This window comes from Electrophorus electricus, chromosome 1 (assembly GCF_041902795.1).
Source record: "Electrophorus electricus isolate QZ-2024a chromosome 1, ASM4190279v1, whole genome shotgun sequence".
Classification (NCBI taxonomy): domain Eukaryota; kingdom Metazoa; phylum Chordata; class Actinopteri; order Gymnotiformes; family Gymnotidae; genus Electrophorus; species Electrophorus electricus.
The window spans coordinates 34,525,627-34,549,103 of NC_137497.1; the positions used below are offsets into that span (position 1 = coordinate 34,525,627).

At 45.5% G+C, this 23,477-nt stretch overlaps 2 protein-coding genes across 6 annotated transcripts; one reads left to right on the forward strand and one right to left on the reverse strand.

Annotated features, from left to right (window-relative positions):
- Positions 1–1,416: 1,416 nt before the first annotated feature.
- On the reverse strand, positions 1,417–11,974 carry mtmr6 (myotubularin related protein 6). Of its 3 annotated transcripts, XM_081716848.1 has the most exons (15): positions 11,804–11,971; positions 8,600–9,539; positions 7,349–7,468; positions 6,162–6,324; positions 5,767–5,880; positions 5,208–5,336; positions 4,634–4,768; positions 4,407–4,539; positions 4,204–4,313; positions 3,883–4,008; positions 3,405–3,454; positions 2,822–3,022; positions 2,578–2,712; positions 2,352–2,478; positions 1,417–2,036 (listed from the first exon to the last, which is right to left on the reverse strand). In XM_081716848.1, the coding sequence occupies exons 4-15, from the start codon at positions 6,198–6,200 to the stop codon at positions 1,725–1,727; spliced, it is 1,611 nt and encodes a 536-aa protein (XP_081572974.1). In that variant the 5' UTR covers positions 6,201–6,324; positions 7,349–7,468; positions 8,600–9,539; positions 11,804–11,971; the 3' UTR covers positions 1,417–1,724. The 3 variants fall into 3 exon arrangements, with proteins under 3 accessions (XP_081572974.1, XP_026861170.2, XP_026861171.2); XM_027005369.3 differs by lacking the exon at positions 8,600–9,539 and having other exon boundaries at positions 5,767–5,924; positions 11,804–11,974; XM_027005370.3 differs by lacking the exons at positions 7,349–7,468; positions 8,600–9,539; positions 11,804–11,971 and adding an exon at positions 6,403–7,326 and having other exon boundaries at positions 5,767–5,924.
- A 278-nt stretch (positions 11,975–12,252) lies between these two features.
- nup58 (nucleoporin 58) lies at positions 12,253–23,451 on the forward strand. Of its 3 annotated transcripts, XM_027005251.3 has the most exons (14): positions 12,253–12,651; positions 13,048–13,205; positions 13,362–13,394; positions 13,487–13,753; positions 14,181–14,349; positions 14,497–14,562; positions 14,669–14,843; positions 15,916–15,995; positions 16,523–16,641; positions 16,760–16,842; positions 16,992–17,193; positions 21,704–21,787; positions 22,146–22,241; positions 22,609–23,451. In XM_027005251.3, exons 1-14 carry the CDS (start codon positions 12,572–12,574, stop codon positions 22,776–22,778), a joined length of 1,782 nt encoding a protein of 593 aa, XP_026861052.2. In that variant the 5' UTR covers positions 12,253–12,571; the 3' UTR covers positions 22,779–23,451. The 3 variants fall into 3 exon arrangements, with proteins under 3 accessions (XP_026861052.2, XP_026861053.2, XP_026861054.2); XM_027005252.3 differs by lacking the exon at positions 21,704–21,787; XM_027005253.3 differs by lacking the exons at positions 21,704–21,787; positions 22,146–22,241.
- Positions 23,452–23,477: the final 26 nt, after the last annotated feature.

Below are 23,477 nucleotides of genomic sequence, written 5' to 3' on the forward strand. Positions count from 1 at the left end.
CATTAGCCCATGCGGGCGTACACACACACGCGGGGAACTTACATAGGCACGCGCCGCAGCACATTTGCTGGAATGTTCAATTAGCAGTGAGGACTCAGTAACTCAAGCATTCATTATTTACTACACAGCACTTAGCTCCTCAGTGTTTTAAATTAACTCGCTACAACTATGTACTGACAGTACACTTTAAACATTATTGAAAAAGTGAAAGTGAAAGTGATGAGATTTTGGGTCAGTAGAACCGTATTTTTTTTCCCATTCCCCAGTCTCCACATAAAGTCAGAGTTCAGAGACACAGATGTTGTATGGATCAGATGAATAATGGGTTGGTATGTGTATAAAGATCAGGTGAAGAACCCAAGAGAGAGAAACAAAAGGAAACCATATCAGATAGCACCTGCCGAGACCCACCTGTGATGTGTTGTCTGCGTTTCTACCCCATCCCCCACAGTTTAGCTATAGTGCTTCTCTCACACCTTACAGGTGAGGCACACCTCTGCTAGTACAGGAAAACAGCTACAGGCTTTGGGCAGGGGGGATTTCCATGTCCAAATGGAAGCAGCATGAGATTGTTGCATAAAGTGCTGCAATAGATGACCCATAGATTATATTGCTTCCTAATTTTGCTGTTGGGATTATCAGATCTACTGAACTACTTTTTCAGGTGAGAATGCAGTGGAGGTACCGTTGCATATCTGCAGCACTCATTCCACATGCCATGCTGGTGTTATTTGTGGTTACTGTTGCTACCCCCCTGGCTGGCAGTTCCAACATTCCCTCCCCAGAGAACAAAGCAAGGAACCAACCCCCACTGACCCACAATCCAGCCCGTGGGGGGTGGGAGTGGAGGGTGACTTTGGGTTGGGAATGCTGGTCTGGGCATGGCTGCCACTGGCCGTCTCCCAGGCTCGCAGTGGTACGTACCAGAGGAAAATCCTCTTATAATCCTGATCCAGCCCGAGACGCAGGCCTCTGGGCTCCAGCGCCAATAATCAGCTCTGGGGGCAGAGCGGTGAACAAGTGGGGCTTAAAGTGGAAGGAAATCCCTCAGTGGAAAGGGCGCCCATGTCCCACACCTAGCTTCCCCTCAGAAAGGGTTACTCGTTTGGGACTGAGTGTGATGGATGGATGACTACACAGTAGCTAGACACCAGTGCTTAAATGATTTATAGCAATTCTACATGACCACCAGTAAACGTGTGTGACCCCCGTGTTGCTTTCTTATCCGGAACACTGATGTCGGTGAAGGCCAATTAATCTCTCCAATGTTCCACATCTGCTCTTCACTGATATGAAGGCAATTCTGTACTTATCCTTCATTTTATATGAATCACCCTTTTGTTGACAAATGTCCAAATACCTTCTGAATGTCAAATGTGAAGCCCAAACAAAGTAGTTACAGTTTTGTTCCTGTCCTCCATTTAACAATTTAATCTTTTTTAGTGCTATTCACATTGTTTAAGAAAATTTTTTTTTTAATTCCTTAAGGACAATGACAGATACATCCTCACATTAACAGCGGCTTTACATGACAGAACACATCTTTCCATGTGTTCCCCATCCAGCAATTTTATATGCGGAGGCTATCACAAAGGCCCTCACTGAATGAACACACACACACACACACACACACACACACCACTGAGCTTTGAGAATATACAAATTTTTTTTTTTTTTCCTCCTCAGTCCTTCTGGATTTCCATATTCCAGTATGCCATAAGTCCTCAGCAGGTCATTCGGGCCACCCCAAACTCCAGGCTGACCATGGCTGGCTCGTTCTTGGAGCTGAACGAGCTCTGAAGCTCCCCGTATCCATTCTCTGTGGCACTGCTGCCCTCTACAGTCCGTTCCCCGCCATTGCCGTCTGGAGCGTCCTCCAGCGCCTCCTCGCCCAACACCTCCTCTTCCTGCTGCGCCTCCTTGCGGCTGAGTGGGGCCCCAAGGATGAGTGACTGGGGTCGGGGAGGGAGTCTGTGCTCCCTGGACCAGCTGTGGAGCTCCAGCGGAGAGGTGCTCACCCCCAACGTCTGAAGCTTCTGGAGGGGAACAGAAGGGGTGAGTGGGTAGGTGTGTGTGTGTGTGCGCGTCACAACAGAGAAACAGATGGAGCAAAGTGTGGCTCACAGGAGGTGGCCAGGACAGGCAGAAAGGAGACAGGAGTGTGTGAGCAGAGAGACATGAAAGCAAGACGATAAGAGCCAGCAAGAAGACAAAAGAGAGGTGGGGAAGAAGGTGGGTGAGGAAGGTGCCCAGCTACATCAGTGAACAGGGGAGGAGTCGTGGAGAGAGGAGAGGGATTGAAGAGGAGTGTTGGTGCAACGGAGAGGAGAAGAGAGGAGGTATGAGCTCACCGCCTGCAGGGTGTGTGCCGTGTCCTCCAGCTTACTGTTACTCTCCTTCAGTGTGAGTGTGTGTTTGAGTATGGACTGACGTGGGTGCATGGTGCGGTCGAACTGATGGTACATGTTCCTCCAAAACCTGTAACACACAGACACATGGCTTTTTAAGATTTCTGGGTTGGGTTTGTAGAGAGCGGGTGGTGATGGGGGGCTTTGATGGAGCAGGTGTCGGTCATACTTGAAGTTCCAGGGCTGCGTGGAGGGCTCCAGCACTGGGTGTCTCTCTGCAAAGCTGGGACTGTACACGGGATTCAGGTAATTGTGCTGCTCACTTAACAGGTGAGCCCACAAGGAGTAGGTCCTGTCCTTTAGCCTGCAAACACACACGAGCACACAGGGGCTGATGGGGTGAATGGGGACAGGGCATGTTGGTATAGGCATACATGCACATGCGTTTGTGTGTGTGGAGGGGACACACTCACTGCAGCTCCTCTCTCTGCCTCTGGCTGTTCCCCAGGAAGTTGCCAAACTGGCAGGAGTGCACATGCTCATGCAGCTGGATGAGGAACCACTCGCTGAACTCGAAGGCCTGGGGGAACTGCTCCATCAGCTGCCACACACAGTCCAGGAACTGCGTGAAGACGGGGGACACCTCTCTTGGGTCGCCATCCAGCTGGTCACACCTGTGACGGTGGTGGCAAGGAGACAGCGATGAGCTCACACCACAGCAGCCAGAAGGAGTAGCTCAGTGGTTAAGGTACCTGACTAGTAGTCGGAAGGTTGCCAGTTCGAGCCCCAACACTGCCAAGTTGTCACTGTTGGGCCCCTGAATAAGGCCCTTAACCCTCACTTGCTCAAGTTGTGTTCAGCTATAATTGTAAGTGGCTTTGGGAAAAAGTGTCAGCTAAATTTAAATTAAATGGTGGGATTACATAAAACGAGATGCCGACATGCAAATGTAATATTAATGTGGGGGAGACAGAGGGAGCTCAGGCGGAGACAAAGGGAGCGTGAGGGGGGAAACAGCGGGATCTCAGGGGAGACAGAGATAGAACCACTTAATACCTGTCTGCAAACTTGTGCCCGAAAGAGATCCACTCTTTCTCGATCAACACCTTAGAGGAGAGGAAGGAGGTGACATGAGGGGAAGGCTCTCAACAACCCAGCTTTACACACACACACACACACACACACACACACACACACACACACACACACACACACACACACACACACATTTGGGTTTACAACTCCACTCCAAGGGCCCCACTGCCCAGCACTTTCAGGATTTCCCTGCTCTGACCCAGCACGCGTGATCCAGCACTTTAGCTCATCGTCAAGCCCGTCATTTGCTGGATCAGGTGTGCCAGGGAAACCTCAAACTGTGGGTCAGTAAAGCTGGAGTTGAAAAGCCCTGTGTTCTAGTACCAGCATATTGCTATATCGCAGCACTGAGGCGGTCAGTCGCCCTGCGGCAGTGCCCCAGCTGGGCGTCCCTTGGGGCTGGACCTGGGCGACACGGCTGCTCAGCCTGGGCGCGTACCATGAAGCCTTTGAGGGTGCGGTAGTAGGGATCCATAAGCAGGGCTCCCAGAGCGCAGACCTGAGCCGTGCGGTCCCACCCGTCAGAGCAGTGCACCAGCACACTCGCCCCCTCTACCGTCACCGCCTACGGATGAGACATCAAAGTTCATTTCATCCAATAAAGCATCACCAACACTAAAAACGTTACCAACAGCCGAGAAAATCTACCAATGCATCAACAGCCGTTATCAAGGCTGCGGAAAAGTCTGTATGCGGTTCATTTAAATGGGTATGGCAAAATGACAGCAGAGAGTGTAGGTGTGTAACGGTTGCCAGGAACCTTTGTGAGGAAAATAGCAGCGTCAACGATGGCTTTGATATGTCGCAGCCAGCCACTGCTTTCAAGTCCTAACAGGTAATCGTTCACAGAGAGAGAGCGTGTGCCCACCACTGAGAGAAAGGGAGAGGGAGAGAGAGAGAAAGATTAGCCGAGATGAGAAATGGTGAATGCGTAACTTTTCAAAATGCTTGGTTTTGTCAGACCTTCCAGAAGCTTTTGCAGACTGGCCCTCATCACGTGGATGTTCTCGATGCCCACGAACTGGAAGCGGATGTTAGAATAGTTGTCCTCATTCTCATAACCTTTGCCCGCTGCCCGGTTCGCCAAGGCGTTCAGCTATGAACACATTCCAGAGATGAGCAGAGGCTCGCAGCCCCGCCCTCCTCCCACAAGCAGGGTGTGGCCAGGCGTGGCGGTGGGCGGGGCTAACCTTCGGCCTGGTGTCCATCACGTAGACAAAGCGGCTGTTGTGGTTGGCTTTGCTGATGGCCTGCAGCATGTGCTCATCCTCCAGACAGCGAGCACTGAAGCCCGAGAGAGGCTGGCTGCATCGACACACTGCAGCCTATGTCAGCAGGAGCGCACACACACACACACGCGCAAAGTTACTGCAAGAATATATAGTCTGGACAGATAAGTTTAATGCAATCACAGCTTTGCAGGTGTACAGAGCTAGGTTTACATGCTGGAATCCTGTTACTGCCTCAATAAAAATACTCCTCCAAATACAAGTGTGTGTGTGTGTGTCTGTGTGAGAGACAGAGAGAGAGAGAAAGAGAGAAAGAAACAGGGATGAACCCTTATTCTGGCTTTTATTAGATTATTAGATTTACTGGTTTATATTTAATGCTTCAGGCCTTATATGATGCACCATGTGGCCTGAGTGATCACCGAAGGGCTGAAAAACTCAAAAGTCCCAGCAGGCAACAGGAGATGCGCATGCCTGCCAGCGTTGTCCGCTCCTCTCTCTATCACACCCTCTCTCAGTAGTGCTGTGGTCCTACCTTCTTCTCCTGGTAAAAATACGTGAGGACGGGGAAGCGCCCTTTACTCCTGAACTTGGAGCTCCCGACGATGATGGGTTTACTGGCTGTGATGGGTACGTACAGGTCTCTGGGGTACGTCTCACACACCTGGCCCAAAGACAGCAGCCAGGCATAGATGTCACTGGGCAGTATACACATGAGAACTAAAGAGGTGTGGGATGCAGCATTGAGATTAGCTGGACAGAGGTTTCTAGCCAGTTTCTAGCTAGACTGAAAGAATCTCTGGCATCTTTCCTTTTGCCAACCAATAGCAGTCTTTTGTCTTTCAGGCCTTTTTTTTGGCCAAATCTAGGTTGCCTGATAACTTCATAAAACAGAAAGTGGAGCATGAATGTTCCCAAATTAGACAGAGTGACCGATACTGTATCGTCATCCGGCGTGACTAAGCGGACTACCACCTTCATTTTTTTATCTTCAGGACTAGAGAAAGAAGTGGCAGTTCGGGGGTCACAAGCACTTTCGGAAAGGCAGTCAGAGCTAGCTGGGCCCAGGCAGACGTCCCCGTCCCCCAGCGTACCTTATAGTCTCGGTTGACGTCTGAGAGCTGCCACTGGTCACAGGGCAGGCCCAAACGCTCAAACTCAGCGGTGAGGTCAATGAGCTGCCAGCCCACCTCCCTCTGCTGCTCGTTCTGCTTGGGGTTGTAGGAGAATGCGTAAAGCTCATCGTATGACACTGCGTGACACACACACACACACACACACACACACACACACACACACACACACACACACACACACACACACACACACACACACACACATACAGACATACATGTCCCCTTTACAACATAAACAAAGTCAAATTTGGAAGTTCTTCAGCCATCTGTAGTCTGAAATGACAAACACACACACACACACACGCACGCACGCACATGCACGCACACGCGTGCCCATCTGCACACATGCCCACCTGGCCGGAGGAGGCGAAGCAGTGAGCTGTAGACATCATGGCAGTCGCGCTCACGTGGCACCACGAAGTGCACCACCCGGAAGTTCCGACACTGAATAAGCAGCGGGCAGCCACTGGTGGTCAGCGAGAGCTTCTCCACCGATGCGATGTGGTGGTGTAGGATCTGGGGGGTGGGGGAAGAGCAGGCACCATCACACCCCTGCCCGGATCTTCCTAGAGCACTACCAGGTTCTCTGCTTACCTGCATTGGTATTATGTGGTGGTTTGTCTGCATTGTAAAATCACTCCTTGAACATCTTCTGCCCATTAAATTTTAGTTCTTTTGATTTGACAGTTCTTAGCCTGCTGAAATATAAAGCTGGACCCAAATCTTTTTCAAGAATGCACAAATGAATGGTAGAAGAAGCACATAAGGCTTCCAAAGGCATATCATTACCATATCCATCTAATTAGTTGCATAGTTGTCCTGAGGAGTCATTAAAATGCACATTTATCTGCATTTATGCATAAAGAGACTTGAGGAACATCTTGTCCTTGAATGTGAATATATGCATATGCACATATGCAATGGGTACAACCCAAGTTAACTGACCTGGGGTACAAAAGCCCCCTTCAGTGTGTGAGTATGTTGGGATCACTTGGCCATAGACTGAAAGAGGACCTCTCCGACCTTCAGTCTGAATTTCACTAGAGTCATAAAGATGAATCACAGAGCTCTTTCTGCTCATACAATGGGAGCCTATGGCATGTCATAATTCAATCTAGAGTTATGTTTCACTGAACAAAACTGAACTCAGAGTACTGATGCAGTAGGCATGCACATCCATCTGTAAACAGGCTTTTATGACCACGACATGGCGCTCATGATACTGCCAAAGGCAGCACGTCGTACAGCCATAGCACTTTATGGCCATGATAGATAAGGATTAGTCTCAGATCGGGTGACAGCATTTGAGAAGGACGCTTGACGGTGACTGGTGCCAGATGGACCAGTCCTCTCCAAATCCTACGTTTCCCAGCATACCACATCCTGCACTGGCCAAAGCAACAAGCAAGACTCTATTTACCCTGCTCCCGCCACATAATCAACTCTCATAGCAAAAAAACTGAGGTGGAGCTGAGAGATCTTTGGTGTAACCACATATCAGGGTCCTGTGAGAGACGATCCACGACGCAGCTGTTCTTACCCAGATCTCGTGAGCACCGGGCACGTTGCTCTCCACAAAGATCAGGTGGGTGGCAGTCAAGTACAGGGTTCCTGTGGTGGTCTTGTTGTTGAAGCGGTCCAGAAGCTTCACCTGCTCCACCTGTGGACAGAAGGCTAGCAACCATTAACCATGCAGGGAGAAAACAGCTATGTCGGCATCTCATTTTATGTAATCCCACCATTTAATTTAAATTTATGGCATTTAACTGATGCTTTTATCCAAAATGACTTACCATTATGACTGAATACAACTTGAGCAATTGAAGGTTAAGGGCCTTGCTCGGGGGCCCAACAGTGGCAACTTGGTGGTGCTGGGGCTTGAACTGCCAACATTCTGATTACTATTAAGTACCTTAACCACTGAGCTGCCACTGTCCATTACTGCTGTAATGTCATCTAGTGAGGTTACAGTAAAATTCCATTTAATGACATACCTTAGGGCTCAGACAAAGTCTAAATGAAGCATAAGTTTAAAAAAAATAAATAAATCTCCATCAAATTGACACTGAGCTTAACTAAATGTATGGGACAGTTGGGGAAGAGAACACAGGGATGGTTGGAAAATTGTTAGAGATAAGCACTGGGCCTTAAGAAAAACAGTACAACTCTTTCTAACGGAAACATGGCAATGAGGTGGCAATTTGCTTGGCCCTGAACCAAGCAAACCTCCCCAAATTTTAATTACTTTTTCAAACCTCATTCAATTGGGCATGGTGGTGGCTTAGCTGTAATTTTTAATCACTTCAATCACTCTCCTACTCTACCACCCACCAAAGCCCAACCCATAATTTTTACCTTAATTACCTGAACTCCACACATTAGCTAGGTCCATGTCCCCTGCTTGTTGGAGATCTCAAAATTCATGTAAATGGCCCTGACTTCAAATTCGCTACACTTTTCTTCACATTCCTTGACAGCTTTTAATTTATCCAGTTGGTAGATTCTCCTACTCGTGTTAAGGGATGCACACTCAACTCAATCTGTTCCTGTTCTCTTCTCTTCTTTACTTGAAGCTTCACTCACTCCGCTTTTACCTCTGATAACATGTTTATTGTCTTTGTGGTCTTTCTGCTGTTCCACCACTATTTGGTTAGCAAACTAATTTGTTTTTGCACACCATTGATTCAACTACCTTTACCCATTCTATCTACTCTATCGTTAGACAATGCACTTTCTTCTCCTAAGGCACATGCTACAATGCTTACCTTTAAAAACTAATAGTGTCTCTTACCACTCCTTCATTCTGGTTTACTCCAGAGCTTCGTAATATGAAACAGGATGGACATCGCTTGGAAAGACCCTACAAGCTCATGCTTATAAACAACATATATCAGTGTACAGAAATGCGATACACACTGCAAAAAACAACATATTTTTCCAATCAGACCCAGAACACTAACTTTCTTCATCACTTTTCTACAGTTGCTAAGCTATTTAAACCCCCTGAAAACATGGTGTCTTCTGAGAATTGATTCTTTTCTCAGAAAACAAACTTTCTAACATCTATAGTTCTCTAGTAGCCCATACAGTTCAGGCTTACACCCTTTCCCTGTTTCTCTTTTCTTAATAACATCTTTTAACATGGTTGACTCTTCTCAGATTCCTGATATTATTGCTACTATTATCGTACCACTACCTGCTCTTTTGATGCTACCCCCTGAGCTCTTGTTAAAGCCTGTCTACTTGTCTAGTGCCCCACTTCACTACATTTTTTAATCAATCGCTTCTCTTTAGTCACATACCCCACGTCATTGATGTTGCAATAGTCGTCCCCATTCTAAAAGACCTGGCCTAGACCCTAATAATTTCAATAGCTATTTCACCAATTTTCCATTTATCTCCAAAGTTCATGAGCGAGTTGTTGCTACCCGGCTTCATGCCTACCTAGACAACCAGTTTTTTTAATCTTTTAAAACAGATTTTCACTCTTAACACTGTAAAGAAACTACCCTCATTAAAGTTACCTCTTCTGAACTGCTGCACACTCCAACCTCATCCTACTGGATACAAGTGCTGAGTTTGACACATTTTTCCACTCTTTCCTTTTCTTTAGCCTTCGTGAGCTAGTATCAGTGGTTCTGTTCTTAACTGGTTTACCTCTTGCATCATAGATAGGTTCAGACCTCTTCTACCTGTTCTTTCTCCAGGGGTCCCTCAAGGTTCTGTTCCTCCTGCTTGGTCATATCATGCACCACTTAAAATTGGATTTTCATTTCTACTTGGATTAGATACACATTACACTATATACATTTATATAGTTACTTAAGGCCTAATCTGTTAATAACCTCTCATACAAACAGAATCCTGTCTATCAGGAGCCAAATGCTGGATGAAACCATTTTCTCATGTTAAACAGTGATAAGACTGAGCTCATTCTCACTGACTCTAAATCAGTGTTATAGTGGTTCTAGAACTCTTTCCCCATTTATGATTTATTGGTTTCCCCCTGCCAATGAGGTTTGTAATCTGGGTGTCATCCTTGATTCAACACTCATGTTAATGCTCCTTTCTTCCACTTGCGCAACACAGCAAAGATTAGCCCATACCTCTCTGTCTGCTGCCAAGCCTCTTATTCATGCCTTCATTTCTAGCTACCTTGATTGTTGTAACTTTCTTCTTCCTAAGATTAACTCTGCATTAATTCTCAAACTCTGAACAGTCCAGAATTCTGCTATCTTTTAAATCATACATCTTTTAACTCTCAGCACATCACCCCCATTTTATGTTACCACGACTGGCTTCCCGTTAAATATCACATTCATGTCAAAATCCTCTTAGCCACATTCAAGGCTCTTAATCACACTCCTTTATCTCTCTTCTCTCCTTCCCCCTTACACAGCCACAAATGCTCTCAGGTCCTGCATGGCCGGTCTGTTAGCTGTGCACAACTGCTACTGCCTTCAAATCCATTTAGAAGAGCGTGCTAGGGCACATTGGTAAAGAACAAGTCTTTATCCAGTGCAGCTGAAGATGAAAACTGCAGGCCAACACCCAAAACAGCCAAGGCTGGTTTCTCTAGCTTGTTTCTCCCTCTAGATTACCAAACACCAACATTTTGGGTTGTGGAATGGGCTAGTGATTTGGAGCCTGGGTCCTGAACTCATTTCACCAGCAAAGCATTGGCCCTTACCATTAGAACAGGGTTAATATCTCATGTACAGTAGTTATTTCATACAGGTGAAATGATTGCACATACATGTTTGAATGTTGTTAACAATCAGGTGGATGACTACCACTCAAAGTTGCATGGAGACAGTCAGATTGGATAGTGTTCAGCTGTGGTTGCAGTTTGCTGGAATCAAACTACATTTAGGCCTAGCTCAGTTCCATAGCAACTGGTCTGCAGCTAAGCATACACTGGACTCTCAGATTAAAGGCAGCTGTCCATACTCAAAAGAACTGAATAAGAGTTTAGTACAGTTTGGCTCAGTGATGGATTACAAATGCGATTCACTAGCAAAGAAACAGGGAAAGAATTACAAAACATCTCCCACAGTTTTGTCTCTCTTGATTATCTCTGGGTTATTTTGAAATTATAAAAGTGGGACAAAGAGGAACAGCTTTTAGCTGCAAGCACAAAACTTGTTCAAATGTACAGCATATGGAACAGATACATGAATACATCTGTTGAGTGGGGCTACAAAAGTCAAGGTTGCCAAAGCCCCACAATAACAGCAGTAGTAGCAGTAGAGCAAAAGCCAAAACAACCCAACATGAACAATTCTGCACAGGTAGTCCACCACACAACTTGCAGTCACAATAGAATGCTTGACTAAAATGTTCTGGGCTACTTATAAAAAAATAAAAAAACAACATGCGTAAATAACCACTAGTTGCTCAGAAAATGCAAATATAGGCAGAGCATCACTATTTTACTGCAGCACTGAGACTGGATGCTAGTGAACATTATAGCCATTTATGTCAACAACGTCAGATCCATTTTAGGTGGCTGGAATTCTTAGTCTGACTTTCTTATTTTTCTTTGGAAAACTGGCCTTTTAGGATGAAAATGTAAAAGGAATTATAATGTAGTGACCATTATAGAATGCAAGCTTATTGAACAGACATAACGCTGACAAACATAGGTCAGCTACATACTGTATATAAGAAAACAGCACTTACACAAAAGATCAAATTGTATAGCTAGTTAGCTAGATGGCTAATGCTACTGGACTAGCTACAGCAGCTAGCAACATTATAGCTAACTGGCCAATCTCATATCCATCTTAAATGTTATTATATCGAAATAAAATTACCAGCTTTCACGTCATCCAGTGATTTAATTAACTACACGCCGTATCAGAAATTTCAGTGACAGAAAAGCTGTCACTGTTGCTGGAGCTACTTACCTAACAGCTACCTAGCCTAGCTGGCTACACAAGCAAGGAGTGCTTCAGCTAATTTAACGTCTTATCTTCAGATCGATTAACGTTACCTTTGGGGTTCGGATGTGCTCCATGAGACCCTGGGAGCAATGTTGTCAAGGATCAAGCAAAAAAAAAACAAACAAAAAAACAATTATGTTCACACATAAAAAGCAAGGAAAAGCTGCCTCCTCTGAAAGCTACACTCTATGCAGCATCTCAGATATCTGAATGTTTCTGCTTCCTGCCCTGTACTTCCTCGTTGGGCGTGTCCACGCCACGTACAGATAAATGCATTTTGGGTATTGTTGTCTCAGACTCAGTTATCTTTAATTTTCTCATTTGCGACAGTGGTTTGAGTCGATATTAAATTTGAAGATATAATTATATCAGAATATGTCAGATTATTATAAATTAACATTTTGTTCTGTAGCAATTCATTATCTTCTAATGGAACGGAGCCCAGATTTGACTTAGTTTTCCGTCCGGCCAGTAGGGGGTGGTATTACCGTGCAAGATTGAGCTGAAACCGATGTTCCGTCAACACGAGTGGTAGCAGTGGAAGAAGAGAAGTCGAGCGCGGAAATAAATTTGAGATTTTTTTTCGAAAAAAACATCTCCGTAAAAAAGTTAGCTATGTGTGGTTTTATTGCAGAGATGTAAATTTCGCGTACAGTCAGTGAAGTCTGCAGGCTTAGCATATGAAGTTTGCTTTATTAGTATGATAGTAGCTGCATGTTTTAGCTCTGGGGCCTCCACGAGGTTGGAGCGATAGCAAGCTTGCAAGCCAGGCTCTGCTTTCTTCTTTTAACCTTTAAAGTAAATAAACAAAACCCAAAATGTCAGGATTTAACTTTGGAACAAGTACCTTGGGCTCAACTAACGTTGGCGGGAACTTTTCATTTGGAGCGGCAACCAGGTATGAAAATGTAGAACTGATCTTGCCTAGCTAGCTAGCTAGTTAGCTGCCTAGTTTTCAGACGTCCGCTCTCTAGCGAACCTACCACCTCGCTAGATAAACTAGACAAGATAGCCGTGACAACTTGTCCAGATCGGCAGACTGAAACTGTGTTATTCATTAATTATTCATAGTCTCAGACGACGGTTAATTTGTACAATAAGACCTGGGTAAAACTCAAATTTCATACACAACAAGCATAGTTGCTAGCTAACTCTAGCTAAACTAATACATACAATTTACACGTAGCTGGCTAGCCGATTTCCAAACCAGTTTTATAAATATGAAAGCGAACAGACTTGTGAATAGGTTGTGAGCGGTGTAGCATGTTCACAGTGTGAAGTGTTTCCCTCCCAGCGCCCCTGCTTCAGGCACTGGCGGGTTCAGTTTTGGGGGTCTGGGTGCAGTGACCTCCGCACCAGCCGCTACCACAACCACCTCCTCTCTAGGCTTTGGGGGCAGCTTGTTTGCACAGAAACCAGCAAGTGGGTTCTCCTTCAACACACCTGCTTCAGGTATGAAGCACCTTGATGATCAGATTGTGCATATTGGTTATCCCCTAAGTCATGGATGTGTTGCATCACACAAATAAGTGTGAATAATAAAGTTTTGCATGTTGTCGCATCACTCCAGTGTCCTTTCTCATCGATCATCTTTTTTTCTTGCTCTAGGGGCTGCTGCACCATCTACTGGCCTGACTTTAGGTAAGGAAAAGCTGTGGGAACTCTTCACACCCCCCTTTTTTTTACAGTTCATGTCGTTACCCATTCCTGCCGCATCCATCTGTTGTTGTCAGGAACTCCGGCTGCATCCACTGCTGCATCAACGGGCTTCGGCTTTGGAAAACCGGCTGCATCGGCAACCCCATTCTCCCTGACCACTACGACCAGCTCTGCCCCCGCGGCTACAGGCCTGACGCTGGGCTCCATCCTCACGTCTGCGGCCCCTCAGACCGGCTCGACAGCCTTTTCCCTCAACCTGGGAGGGATGGCAGCTGCCTCCTCTGCTCCGGCTGCCGGCCTCACCCTTGGCTCTTCTCTCTTCTCCAGCTCTGCCTCAACAGGTTAGGAGGCTCTTGGGTTTCACACTGCTCTCTTGGTTTAAAATATAAAACCTCTGGCATACATTTAACATTTTCAAGTCTCAATCTGCAGAGGCGTTTGGGAAATTGACATGACATTAGGAACCCATTTCTTTCATTCTTTACTCTCTTGTATATTTTTATGTTGGATGTCTAGGTTCTCTTAACTTGCTAGCTTTTTGGTCAGTTTAATGTTTTATTTCTATGTTTTTGGATGCTGAAATGTAAGCCAGTATCATATCTATACTGGCTCATATCAGTAGGACAGTTTCAGGTTAAATTAGGATGCAAGGCAGTACAACGCTAACAGTAGGTATCATGGTGTACCAGGTTCACTTTCGGGTTGTCTGTGTTTTTCGTTTTGGTCATGTCTTTTCTCCAATGTTGTACTGAGGTCTCTGTTTTTCAGGTTTAGGACAGCCCACTCTTGGGGGAGGCTTGAGTCTTGGTGGGTTGCTCTCGACCTCCACCGCATCGACGGCCCCAATCGCACTCGCACCCAGCATGGGCCTGGGTGGAGTGGACTTCAGCACCTCCTCAGAGAGCAAGAGTGATAAGTCATCCAGTACTAGACCCGAGTGAGTGCCAGCATACTCTCAATCCATGAATCTTTCACTCTCAGTGAGGATCGTTACATTGGCCTGTTAAGATTAACTTTCCTTGTGACATATAAATATTCATGACTTATTCACTATTCGCTACGTCCTCTTTTGGTTTCACTGCAGAGACAGCAAAGCTCTCAAAGACGAAAACCTCCCTTGCCCGATCTGTAATGATGTGGACAACTTCCAGTAAGTAGTGTCTCTGCGAGGTTCGGACTCGGCGCAGTCCTTCGTCGCATGGCCCTGCACATGCGTTTGGTGTTTGCTGACGGCCCTCCTCCTCTCATCTCTGCAGGAAGTTTGTGAAGGAGCAGAAGCAGGTTCAGGAGGAGATCAGCCGCATGTCCTCCAAAGCCATGCTCAAGGTGCAGGACGACATCAAGAGCCTGAAGCAGCTGCTGTCGATCAGCAGCAGTGGGCTGCAGAGAAACGCCCTCTCCATAGACAAACTCAAGATGGAGACCGCCCAGGTACACGGCACAGACACACCCCAGGCTTAACATGCGAGTCGAAAATAAAAAAAAGTGCTTGGAACACATCACAAGACACGTTCAGAGATTAGGTGTTTATTGCAGTGCACTGGGGAAAATGTGTTTGCTGTGAAACTTTCCCTTAATTCGGTTATTTCTGATTAGTCATGATTTCATGGGTTTACTGGGCAGACAGAGACGGAGAGTAATTTGATTTCGCCCTTGTGCCACCTGAATATGTTTATGACTACTGAGTAAATTTATGTATTTAATAAAACTGTCCTGAGCATTATACCCCAGCAGTCAGGACATGACGTTATTCTCTTGACTCTGATTCAGATGTTGCTCTAATTGTAAAATATATACTGGTTGCCGGTAGAAGAATAATCATGAAGTCTGCAGATTATGGATCTGGTTGACTTGCCTGGCATCATGCCCTGTCCTACACAGAGCACATCTGCCAAATTTGAGCCAGTTTCTCCTTTTTAAAATGTGCATGTAGGACTACCTAGATGAGCGAGGCCTTTAGGGAATCGGATGAAGGCGGAATGGTGGGTTGGTCGTGCCGAGTTCTCAGGTAGCTTTTGGCGGCCTTGTGCTTTCATGCAGAGAAAGGCGATGGGTGCTGAAGTAGTGTGGTCCCTCTACACATTCCCATGGGCCTCAGGTGAAATGCTTCAGGCAGGTCAGTCTTGCATAAGAAGGGCTCGGAACCCATTAGATATGTTGCCCTAGTGTTTATTTCAGGATCAGAATCACTTCTATTTACCAGTGTTTTTTAGATTTGCTTTGGAAAGATGGAAACTGTTCAACAGAGCATAAATGAAAATGGGTGACGGCTATGAAATGTATGCGGAACAAAAACAACAGAGTTTACCGTATGTACATGGTAACCTTGTGCATAAACACACGAGTGATGGGGTAAGCAAGACCCAAGTATGGAATGCAATGTGAACACGAGCCAGGTGCAGTGCATCCTTATATACTGATGCACCACTTGCTGGCCTCCTGAGGTTTCATTTCTAGGGGGTAAGCAGTGTGGCTTTAATTGTGACTGTTTTCTCCCCTGCAGGAGCTGAAGAATGCTGACATCGCTCTCAGAACCCAGAAGACACCCCCTGGGCTGCAGCATGAGAACAGCGCCCCCTCTGAGTGAGTGCATGTTTGCTAAGATCAGTACTTGGCCATCTTCTGCCCCCTGGCTTCTAGAAGAGTTCTTTCCAAGCCAAGCTCTTCCCTGCCTGTTCCAAATAATCATGGGCTTGTCAGTGCTGATGCCTTTTAGGAAATCTTGACTATATGCACATGGCTGATAATATTTATATTTAATGTACGATGATGCTAATGTGCGTAATATTTTGTTAATTATATGTGCATAATACCATATGCCCTTATTCAGTAGTGTTAATCAAAAATCTTTTATTTTATTTATATATATATATATATATATATATATATATATATATATATATATATATATATATATATATATATATATATATATACATATATATATATACACACACACACACACACACACATGTATATATTCTCTAATATTTATAATGTGCTACATTTGGACTGGAATAGATTAAACAGCATTTTAAATGTACATTAAGTTAATTGGGAGCTTAAAGAGGTTTTGGGCATGGCTAACCCTTTTCCCTGTGCCTTCCCAGTTATTTCCGCGCTCTGGTGGAGCAGTTTGAGGTGCAGTTGCAGCAGTACAGGCAGCAGATCGAGGAGCTGGAGAACCACCTGACGACCCAGAGCAGTGGCTCCCACATCACCCCCCAGGGTAACCTCACTCCTGTCTCGCTCGCCAGTCACATTGTGCACACAACTACATGCGCTCTGTCGTTCGCCTACCCACTTTGGGAATATGTACTGAGTGTACTTTTACACTTTGTGTGCAGATCTGTCCCTGGCCATGCAGAAGCTTTACCAGACATTCGTGGCGCTGGCTGCTCAGTTGCAGGCCGTCCACGAGAACGTAAAGGTGCGTGCTCTCTCTGGCCCAGCCCTCGCTATAAGCTGCAGTACTTTGTTAGTCCGAGACCAGGCTTGGTCCATTTCTCAGAGCCTCTCACTAAATTGATTTGTATTTGGACAGCTGTCAGTGACGAGCTCCCCTCTCCTCCCCTGCAGGCGCTGAAACACCAGTACCTGAGCTACCGACGGGCCTTCCTGGACGACTCGACAGACGTGTTCGAGCTGAAGCGAGCAGCTGGCCGCAAGCCTCAGGGAGCGCCGCGAGTCACCACAGGCCCAGCCCCCTTTGGCGCCGTCCCCAACGCGGCAGCTGTCGCCATGGCGGCCACGTTGGCGCAGCAGCAGCAGCCCGCCCCAGGTCTGACCGCCTTCAAGTTCTAGAACCTTCTGCTTAACCAATAGGCTACGAGTGCATCCGGTAGCGGAGGGGGAGGCACAGGTAGGCAGAGAGAGAGAGGGAGAGAGAGAGAGCGCATGAGGATGCAAAATAAATGGTGGAAGCCAGTTAGATCTGTGTATGGTTTCTTCCTTTCACCCCCCCCCCCCCTTTCTGGTTCCTTCTTGGTTGGGCGGGGTAGGGTAATGGGGAGCTGGCTACCCCACTCCTCCCACCCCCTTTCTGCTATTGCTGAAGAAACAAAGTGAAGAATTTTTACTTGCCAGGCCTGAGATGGCACTCATGACTGGGGAGGGGTAGGATGAGCATGAAAAGTCTCTAAAGAGAGAGAGAAACACATCTAGCTCAGCGCAGTCTTTAGTTGCCAATATTAGATTTAGTTTCTCGGATAATGTTGTGCCAAGTATTCAGTTTCCAGATTGGTCACATGGCGATTGTTGAGCTCTGGTTGAAGTCAGTGATGTTTGTTTGTGTGTGTGTCAGAGAGCCAAACCTCTTAAATTACCAGAGTTCTGCAGTGGATGGGGCCACACATGTGTACCAATGTGTTTCCATTTTAATTAATCAGTTGACCATTAAGAAATCCTAATTGATTACAGGGTACTTGCCTCTTTTTGTATTATTATTGTTCTTATTTTTGTGATTTTCAAAGGTGCTCACTTGGCATTGGTGCATATATAAGTTCCAAAAAATGCAGAGGTTGTCTTTTTTGGAAGTCTTTTATTTTCTGTTGAACCTAAGTGTTCTCTAATTGATTTTTACCTAATTGAGATTTTAAATCACTATTTGCTCAGCTCTAAGGAGAACAGTTTTTGCTTGATGCAGTAAGAAATTTGCCTGTTGGTGTTTTCAGCGGCACTAATCTAGGAATCACAAATACAGTATCTGCATGAGCCTAAACACATCCTCCTTTCGCTTGTGTATATAGCATGTGGAGTTGTAACGGTAATCGGCTAAACCCCCATAGCCTCAGCTTGTTTTGTTTACTTATTTATTTTTTGACCTTTTTAAATTAAGTGCCATTGATGATGGTTGTGTTACTCAGAAGTCCGACAGTGGGCAAAGGACATTCGTGAGCAGTAAAGTTGAATTCTTGTGCTGTTTGCTAAATGGCATAAGTCCTCCTCCATGGCTTCTCTTTGTTCATGAAACAGGAGCGCAAAGGCGCACTGTGTACGGACTCTAATCTGAAGGTATGGAGAATGTAGTGTGTCTGGAAATGCACAGTCCTTAAAAACCAAAACAGAAGAAGCCCTCAGTAGTGGGTGTTGGCAGAATGGTCTTGTGTGCTGCAGACAGAACCCAGTGAACCCGTGCCATGTCAGGTATACTTTGCCATGTCAGGTATATACTGCAAATGAAGGAGGCGTCTCCAGTATTATTGCTTTCTATTTTTGGCTGATGGCGCATTAATTGCTCCACACTCGTGCAGCCTCTCCATGCCTTCTCGCAGTGCATAAACGCCGAATGCAGGCAGAATGAATATAACGGTGTCTTCTGCCTGCCCGCCAGGCTGACATCACATGCCTTTCTAATTCTAGTAACATCTGCGGTCTGTTTATTTGGCGCTACATATTGGGGGGCCGTACTCTGGGCGTGCCTTTTGCCAGCAGGTCGGAAAAGATCCTGCTCGTGCCGTACGGACGCGTCGGGACTCGTTCCTCTCGGACGTAGCGAACACGAAGGTTTGTGTGGCGACGGCCCATGTTCCCACCCAATCCTAGCTACATCAGTGCTGACGATTCACATGAGCTTGTCACTACTGACGCTCTGAATTATGACATTACCATGAGGTTCGCCTATGCATTTTTTTTTGTACTCCGTTTTTACAAGTGCATGCTACTGATTTTACAGGGTGTTGATTAATTATTGTACATTTGCAGAAGAATAATTTGAATATGCTATAATTTTTTTAACACGTTTTTAGTAGCTTTGCAATTTTTAAAGTCACTTATCCCTTACTGGTAACCATGGCAGCATTCGTGGTGTCCCTGGAGACAAAACAGCAATAACAGGTTACAGGTGTGTGAAATCTGATGATTTGATGGATGCTTCTCATAGCCTAGTGGAATAATTGTGGTTCTCAGTAATTATTGAAGAGGTTGAATATTCTTTTGACTGTTGAAGCCGTCCACAGCAACACCCACGTACCATGCCTCCCTATAGACCTGAAATGGATTTTGGGCAAAAAAACAGAAGCCTTAAAGGAGCTTTATTCCGGTTACAAGTGAATCCGTAATGGGTCTGTGTGTGAGCCTGCATGGTTACCATTTCCTATTTGCTCTAAGCACTTGTGTCAAAAAAACAAAAATCCTGTTCTCATGAAATTGACCCTAATGGCCAAAGGTTTTTTTAAAAAGCCAATTTAGAAGTTACGCCAAGGTGAGTGTCTGACACATGTCGGTTATTTTGTTTTTGCCTACCTGTACAAAAATCATTCAGTGAAATTTCAATGCAAAGGTGGAACAGCTCCATTAAGGATGGTTGCTGTGTTTGAGGTAGGAAATGGACGTTAGTCAGCTGAGTAAGGGTTTTGTACTTTAATTAATTGGCAAAATACTTGACTGTTCTTGTATAATTTTGAGTCTGTGTTGTGTTCGTTTGTTGTTGTTTTTGTTTTTTTTGTACCTTTGCACCTCAGATACCACAATTGGTTGCATGACACTATCTTCTCAGTATGTATTCCAGACTAGAGCAGCTTTTTGGTCTACAAAGCTTCAGTCCATAATGTGTCAGGTAAAATTGTTCTATCTAGAGTCAGACCCTAAATTCTAACTACAGGAAACTGCAGTGGTGTCTCTGAGCTGAGAGGTTTTGTACAGAAATGTATGGCCGTTGACTTTTCCCACCTGTTTAAGGGCTACCGTACTTTATCCCTTGGTGCATGATGGGAGAAGGCACACCACATGACCTACAGTGCAGTTTTGTGCCAATAGTCAATGTTGAGCAGTGCAGCCTTTATAGCCTTCTGGCCTTGTTTATGGTCAACATCTGCTGCTCTGGGCTTTGGTCCAGCATCTCTCTCTCTACAGTGGCTGCTGAGAGCCAATATTCCTTAATACAGGTGCTCCTGTTTGCTTGATGCGACTCTCGATTACCCGGGCTGTATGAAGGTTGTGATTTTGTATTAAATATGCACATGGTTGCTGTGCTTTCCAAGGTTACCCTTTGTAGAGCGCCTTTTGATGGAAAACCAGTGGAACAAATCCTCCACTTGTGGGGTAATGTGAGTGCTGTGTGCAGAGAGTTAAGGTCGAAGACTGTGATTTCCTTACGTCATAATGCATGGGTAGAAACACTGTTGAATCGTAGGCTAGTCTCTTGTTGAATGCGGCAATAGTCTTACAGTGCAGACCCACTTCTGAGCACACAAGGCTTAAGCTTGTGTTATTCTCACGTAACACTAATATGAATGATAACCTTGCATGCCAATCTTTTTCTTATTGGTATTACTTTTGATCACGTTTTACAGAGTGGCTCCTTTGTTTTGGTACTGTCAAAGCTGTGAAAGGGGAGGGTTCCCTGTAGTACAGTTTCCACGTGTTGGAACTTTGAGGAGTATTTGCGGAGCTTGAGCTTTTGGCTGTTTACACACAGTAACAAATTAGAATCGACTTTCATTTGAGTGTGTGTGTGTTAAGTGCATTTAGGCTATATTTAAACTATTGCTTGTCGATGCATATGATATGGTGTGCGTTTTGTGCTAGATGCCATATATACAGTAGGAGTTGTCACTGTTTTGAAATGCATTCCTGGGACATTAGCTTCAGTTCTGAATTAAACCGTGTTAAAACAATAGCAAGTAGGAATCAGTTTGTCCTGAACTGTTTCATGTTTTATGTAAGTGGATTGCATTAAATTGACAATAAATCCATTTTCTTAAAGAAAAGCCCTTGTCTTTGTTACTTTTTGACTGAAGTTGTTCATATAAATCAATTGGATGAAGTATAATCAATTTGAGATGCTAATTATTACACATCGCATCTCTAAATAGGAAAAAATCAAAAACTAAACGAAATATAAAACCAGCTAAAAGGAAACGAGACAGGAGCGCAAGCATTCTGTAAAATGTAGTTGCAGGTCAGGTTTAAAGTGCCTTCCTCTGAAATTGCCATGAAATGCTTTAGTTAGAGATGGGAGGACAGCAAGCTGGTATGTGAACTAGTTGTTTACACCAGGTAAGTAAGGGCAGTCTATGAGAACCGATTCGAGTAACGTGCCACTGCTGAAGGCTTTTCTCTGGGGAGGCTTGGAGGGCAGGCGGCAGACGACGGAGCGTGTAGGGCTAAAGTAACTGCTAAGGCACAGACACGTTTGCATCAGGTGCTACTCAGACCTCATTACAAGGACTCTCTTGTGTTAAGTCCTCCAAGCATTTCACACAGCATGTGAAAAGAGGCTTTTAGGCATCTCCAGACAGCATGAGGCTACATGGAGAGTAAGCTGTTCTGCTCTCTTTTCTCTGTCCCAGGGACGCAGGCGCCCATGGGCGCGAGTTTTGGCACCCCCTTTGCCTCGGGCATGGGCACTAGTATGGGCTCTACCAGCCTTGGAGGTACCCTGTCTTTTATACTGTTTCTCTCAGCTTCCATCCTCCCACTGCAGTGATATGCTCTCAGGTTAGATATGAAAAAGATGTTAAATGTGCAGAGTCTGCTGTAGTTATTAGGCAGAGAGAGGGGTGTGTTTGAGTGTGTGAGAGACAGCTAATTAGAGTTCCCTTCAAGTGCAGTATAGACAGGCCACATGCACTGCTCCTTCATTTCCTCCTTAGCCTTTCCCCCTCTCTTCCTTTGTCCGCTGTAGGTGTACATAGCCTGATGTAGAGTTAGCGTTATGCTCTTTGTGAATGGGTGGTGTCGGTGAAGGTGCTGGAGCCGCCCCTCAGCGTGTACCGCTCTGTGTCTCGACAGCTTTTGGTAGCGGCGTGGGGTTCGGGGCCATGGCAGCAGGAGGCTCATCGTTCGGTTTTTCCGCTAGCAAGCCATCTGGAGGGAGTCTGAGCGCAGGTGTGTTCCACAGCACCTCCTCCTTTTCCTTCACGCCACCGCGGACTGCTTATGGCCAACATCTTCTCCGGCGTCACCCACTGCCTCTCTGCTCTCGTATCAGCCCAGGAGGGAACTGACACCAGCATCTCACTTCACTCATTGTTTTCTTTTTCCTGCCTGTTTTCTGGCTTTAAAAAAACCAAAATAAAAATGTGGGTGGGGGTGATTTGCTTGAAGTGTGACACTACCAGCAGAAAGTGGTTGATTCAGTTTTGTGGCGCTATTAAGGAGTGCACAAACTTGCAAAATCACCCGTTCACACTAGTGAGTTCTAAACCGTATAAGAGTAGTTTCCACCTGTAACCTTACTCTCCTCTTCACGCAGGGTTTGGGAGCTCCAGCACCTCAGGCTTTAACTTCAGTAACCCAGGCATCAACGCGTCGGCCGGGCTTACCTTCGGGGTGTCCAACACCCCGACCACAGGCTTCGGCACAGGAGGCACTCTTTTGCAGCTCAAAAAGCCCCCAGCGGGCAACAAGAGAGGCAAGAGATAAAACGGCCAGCGTGACGGGGTTAATGGGAATATGCATTTAGGCCACAGGGAGTCAACGTTAGTTACAGATCTCTGTACCTTTTGGTGAGCGTGCTTAAGGGACAGCCATCTTATTAGCACACTTGATGTTTTTGCATTTTGCCCATCAAAGTGTCCTGTACTTTAAGATTATTTTCTGTGTATTTTCTCACTGATTGTGTGATGCTACACTGACACTCTGCTAGTGTGTGGGACTGGCAACCTCGGGAGTGTTGAGGTGATGCAGGATGAATTTTACCACCCACTGCAGTTGATGGAATGAGGGGAAGAAATGCTGAAGAAGCCTCAATGTAGAGCTGTTTGGTTTTGCGAATAATTGCAATCTCAGCCATTCTGTGTTTGTCACATTGTTTTTGCTCTTGTGCCCTGTGACTGTATGCGTGTCAGTCCATCTAGCATGTTAACTATTCTTCTCATTCACAATCGGATAATGATTTGTTCTTTCTCCTCAAAGTGTACCAGAAGGTGAAGGCAAACAGTGTGAAAAATGTTTACTTTGTGTGCCTCCATTTGCTGTTTTGTTTTGCCTGTTGTATTGTCAATTACCAAATAGTAACTTTCTAGACTTTGTGTGCAAATCGTTATTTTTTTCGACTTCAAAGAGGTTTAATAATAAAAGGAAGAGATTTCACTAAGGTCTTGCTTTGGTTGTCAATTGAGT